General features: G+C 36.7%; 1 protein-coding gene across 1 annotated transcript in view; it reads right to left on the bottom strand.

Annotated features, from left to right (window-relative positions):
* LOC107084703 (transmembrane protein 151B-like) overlaps positions 1-5,012 on the bottom strand; it is an 8,767-nt gene extending 3,755 nt beyond the window's left edge. Inside the window, exon 1 of the mRNA XM_015374643.1 lies at positions 4,561-5,012. Coding sequence (XP_015230129.1) covers positions 4,561-4,677 — 117 coding nt within the window. The 5' untranslated portion in view covers positions 4,678-5,012. The remainder of the gene's footprint in view (positions 1-4,560) is intronic.
* Between the last annotated feature and the right edge of the window lie 357 nt (positions 5,013-5,369).

Genomic DNA, 5,369 nt, shown 5'->3' with positions numbered 1-5,369 from the left:
CAGATGCATTTGAGATATCAAAAAAGTACTCCAGAGTGTTGTTCAGCATGGGGGTGAGTAGAAAATGAAGGCTAATCATGTTTTGGGTGTACTATTCCTTTAAGAAATGGAAATGTCATGAGAGCTGTATGTATGCAAGCAATCTGTGTATACTAAATGACACGTTGTCTAAGCATCAGGGTGCATACACAGAGCCTATAGGTCTAAGGATATTTTGACCATCTCAAATAATAAAATGTTTTGTTAGGTTTATGTTTTATACATCCTGTGCTTTGTTACTTTGTTAGCCAGATAAGAGAGAGTAGATGGCCTTCCTTCACATTGTGGATGTCACTGTGTGTACAGAGGTCATCTAATCAGGACAGCCTTCTTGTCTTTTAAAGATACACAGGATATGGGCACATCTTGGAGCTGGTCTGATAAAAGGGAGCTATCTGTAATTCTTGGGCATACAGGCAAGATGCATGAAGCTAAACATCCACATGATGCAACACATAGACTCATGAGCTATAAGAAGCAGGAGATGACCTTGTTCGGGGCTCAATCTTTGCCGGTCACTCGCGGACGTGATTTTTGAGTCCACAGCTGTGCAAGATCCAAGCATTTTCTCTGTCCTGTAACGACCTGATCTGGAATAAACTTTTACTCCTGTTTTTATAGTCCTTCTTTATATGGTTTTTACCCAGTTTGAGTTAAGAGTAGTAAATAACTTGCTCCCAGGAAAAGAACCGGTGGGGAAGCCCCGAGGCGCAACTGCTTTTTTAGGGGACATAATTTCCACATTTAACAGTTTTGTTTTTAAGGAATAAAAATCAGAAAGTTTGATGAGTTTTATTGGCCTTGTCTTCAAATTCAAAATAAGAAAAGCAAACATACTTCCGGAAAACCCCAATTCACATGCAACTTGTAGGTGTGTTTATGAGTTACCTATGTCAAAAGATAACAGGTTGCTAATTAACGGACATAACAACATCGTTTTCTTCAGTTGCTAATGCTAACCTTTTGTTAAACCCTAACTGTAGCGAGTTAAATTTAAAGTTAAATACTTGCTAATGCTAAACCTGGGTTAGCAAAGAAATCTATCACATCTGCTGGAGTCCAACTGAATACTCAACATAAATTCAGTTTAGTGCTAATTATCAATGCATTTAGGAGGAGGATAGCATTTCAATGAGTTTAATTTGTGTTTATTCCAATGAAAAGGTTTTAATCTATTAGTTTTTTATTTGTTTAATGTAAATATATCAATCAGGACAAATGCTTTATGTATAAAACCTCCTTTTATTACAATCTAATGATTTCTTTTATAGATAACTATAACATGACTGTGCACCTTTAAATATGCAAGCCTTTAGTGGCTCAGACCTTAATGAAGACTTTTTCTGACGGACTTGAAGCTGGAAATGCAGGTCAGAGAGGCTCAGTAAGGTACTGAATCGGGTGCTTGTTTATACATTTATAAAAATATTTTTATCTGCATTTCTTTTTCCTTCCACTTTCATCCCCCATCCTTAAATCAGCCATTTAATCTTTGGTTGCAACATAGCAAAGCATGAGCAGGTTAAAGTGGTTGTAGAAAACTGTGCTAGAGGCTGTTTATGGGTTTGCACTGGATGCCCTCTTCTCTGTATTAAAGCTCCATCAACATCTTTCTGCTTTAGCTGCAGAGAGTAACTTTCAGTGAGACCAGAAGCACAAAGTGCCACATTTGTAATAATGTTGAGCGCTGAAATGGTCTCATTCAGCAAAGACTTTGGCAACAGCCTATTTAATCAGTAAGAGGCTGGAGCCAAACTAAAGATAGCGACGTTTATCTCCATCATTTAGAGCTGTCCACCACTGTACTATCTATCTATTAGGCTCTGCATGCCTCCTGTGGAGATGTTCGTCTGCATGAAGTGTATTGTTGTTGACTGCCTGTGGTGCGTTTTGGAGTGAGAGGATTTATGGTGACAACCAGCCATCCATTACTGCGCTCTTGGACTGTAGGGGATGTCACACTCTGCAGCTCCCACGTCAGTCATTTAAGGAACTAGCAAGGATTGAATTCAGTCCAGGACCTGCAAATAAACTGGTTTACCTTAAAATAGAGGCACATGTTTGAGATCTTTCTGGGGGAAAAAGATTTTTGAATTATAACCCCCTAGAAAAAAAAACATTTATTTTAATAGAATGTAAAACATTTAAAGCAAGCCCATAAGTAAATGAGAGTGAATTAGAATACAGATCAACTTATTTTAATGGTTTAGCATAGAAAAGTTAAAGGTTTTAAGTTATTAAAAGCTGAAGTCTGAATGCACTTAGAAATTTTATTAATAGGCCTTCGCAGCGAAGCGCCTATTGTAATTTGAATGCTTATGTTTACTTTTCTCATAAAGTAAGTGCTTATTTGAGGGCTTCATCATATTCAAAAACTCACCAAATTTTGTAAATGCATCATGAGTCACGTTAATTTACCTATTTCAATTGTGTTACAATAGTTGCATTAAAAATGTCTATACATCGCTTCTTTTTTTCTTTTTTTTTTCTATAGAGACATGAAATTCGGTAAACTTGTAAGGCATTCTCAGACCTATGAAAAAGTCTATTAACATCATAGGTAACAACGTTCAGGAAGTTGACCATTCTGGCTTGAATTTCAAAATTTTGCAATTTATAGCCTCTACATTTGATTATGGTTTAAACTATTTTCTAGATTGATGAATTATTGTGGTAGCATCAGTGGGGATTTACCATTAGGCAAAACTAGGCAGTTGCCTAGGGCCCCAAGCTTCTGGGGGCCCCATAAAACTCTGTTTACATGTATGGTTATTACAGCTATAACTTATTTGTGCAGATTAGTTATGCTTTTGATAAAAATCCCTTCTTTAAAATGACATCAGAATGCTTTTATGAAGCCCCCCATTCCGTGTCCACCATTAAAGTCAAAATTTGGCAACAACATCTAAAAGCAGCGAACTCTGCTCTCCAGAGCAAGTAGATTGGTAACCCCGCCTCCTGCTCTCCTCTATCTTGTCTGCTGTAGGAGGAAAACAGCAAGAATAGGGATACTAAGAGAGAAATAAAATGAAGAACAAATACTGGATGTCTATTCAATTAAAATCTCTGTATCTGTATAATAGGTCTGTTTTATGTGTTGTCTTCTCCATTGAGAAGGCCCCCTGCCTGTCTTTGCCTAGGGTCCCAGATTTCCTAAATCCGCCCCTGGGTAACATTGTAACAATCTGATGCTACAGGTTTAATCTTTTCTTAGTGTTTGATTTTTTCAGTGGATTATAGCGAGGTATGTGTAGTAGCCTCTAAATTAAGCCGGATAAACGTGACTCCCTCTCCCAGTTAGAACGTCCTCCTTGCCATCACCCTAATTTTCAGCTCCCTCCTGAGATTCTGTACCACATTCAAGGCAGAACTCTGGACCGAACCAGGAAACAATTAAAATATTGCTTTAAACCATAATCTACTGAAAAAAGGTAGAGTTTATCCGGCTCAAAATATTTTTTTTTAAAAACAACTTAAATGTGAATTTATCTAAGATTTTAAAAATAGAACCTAATAAACAAAAAAACAAAAACTACGACAGAGTATTAGGGACAGGCTAGACATTTTTTTTCTTCTATTTCGAGAATGATGCTGTAACATTAAGAAAATGAAGTCGTAAACGTAATAATAAATAAATAAATTTATTCTCGTAATTTTTTGACTTTATTCTCGAAATATTACGACTTTTTTCTAATATTAACACTTTATTCTCGTAATTTTTCGACTATATTCTCATAATTTTTCGACTTTATTCTCATAATATTAAAACTTTATTCTTGTAATATTACTTTATTCTAGTAATATTACTTTATTCTCGTAATGTTACGACTTTATTCTCATAATATTAAAACTTTATTCTTGTAATATTACTTTATTCTAGTAATATTACTTTATTCTCGTAATATTACGACTTTATTCTCATAATATTAAAACTTTATTCTTGTAATATTACGACTTTATTCTCATAGTATTAACACTTTATTCTCGTAATTTTTCGACTATATTCTCATAATATTAAAACTTTATTCTCGTAATTTTACGTCTTTATTCTCGTAATTTTTTGACTTTATTCTTTTAATATAACGACTTTATTCTCGTAATGTTACGACTTTATTCTTGTAATATTAAAACTTTATTCTCGTAGTTTTTCGACTTTATTCTTGTAATATTACGACTTTATTCTCGTAATGTTACTTTATTCTCGTAATTTTACGACTTTATTTTTAGAAATAGAGGGAAAACAGTCTCTAGCCTGGCCCTAACACTAATTCATAAAAAATAAAATGTAAAAGAAGAAGAATTTTAAGATATAGAGCTGAGGAAATATTCTGGCTATTCTATGCTTGGCTTTCTATTTATTGATTTATTTTGAAATTCTATTTATTCAGTCCTGGGCGATCATTATGTTGGACTTTTATGGAGAGTAATAAAAGGACTTTATGTAAAAAACTTTTCCCATTAAACCGTTAGATGATGGGTTGACCCAGCAGAGGTCTTTAGCTGACCCCTCCCTCCACCTACCGCCTCTGGAGCATCGCTCTCTGCAGGTGAGTCCTCCTCCAGTTCCTCCTCCTCCTCAGCGGCATCGGGGCCCCTGGGCGCCGCTTCCTCTGTGCGGTCCTGGTCAGAGGAGAGCATCCTGCTTCTCTTTGCATGTCAGAGGGAAGTCAGAAGCTCATGCAGTCCGATCTGCTTGCTTCCCTGCAGGGATCCTCCTGTCTGCATGCCCTGTCCCAGCCTCCCTCAGTCCCCCATCATCAGGCTCTGATCCCGCAGACTGCTGCTGCTGCTGCTGCTGTGCAGAGGGGGGGTCCCTCTGTGCTCCTGGCTGGCGGGGCGGAGGGGGGCGGGGTTCCGCCGGGAGTTCACCGCAGCAGAGGCAGCACAGGTTCACCATGATGAAGCAGGATGCGGTCCAATGAGGAGGCGCACCAATCAGCAGGACAGGCTCTCCGAACCGGGTTGGTGCCAGAAACGAAACCATCCATGCTGCTCAGAAGAACTGACTTCCGGTTAAACTAACAAAAATATGGTTGCTACTTCAAAATAAAAGCTCACACACACTGAAAAAAAAATACTTTTTGGTCCTGTTAATATTACCTCGGTCTTATTTATTTATTTATTTATTTTTTTACAAATGGCCATGTAAGTGCCTTTACATCAGAATGGCATATTTTAATATTAATAATAAGATACAATTAATATTATAAGCATTCTGATGGCATTTTATTGAAAGGATTTTTATCAATAACATAATATTAATAGAATCAGAATCAGATCAGAATCAGAAATACTTTAATAATCCCAGAGGGAAATTACTTTTTTTACAC

The sequence above is a fragment of the Cyprinodon variegatus genome, unplaced genomic scaffold, assembly GCF_000732505.1.
Source record: "Cyprinodon variegatus isolate N-32 unplaced genomic scaffold, C_variegatus-1.0 Scaffold107, whole genome shotgun sequence".
Classification (NCBI taxonomy): Eukaryota; Metazoa; Chordata; class Actinopteri; order Cyprinodontiformes; family Cyprinodontidae; genus Cyprinodon; species Cyprinodon variegatus.
The sequence above is the reverse complement of the archived record's forward strand: the minus strand, read 5'-3'. Positions and strand labels throughout refer to the sequence as shown.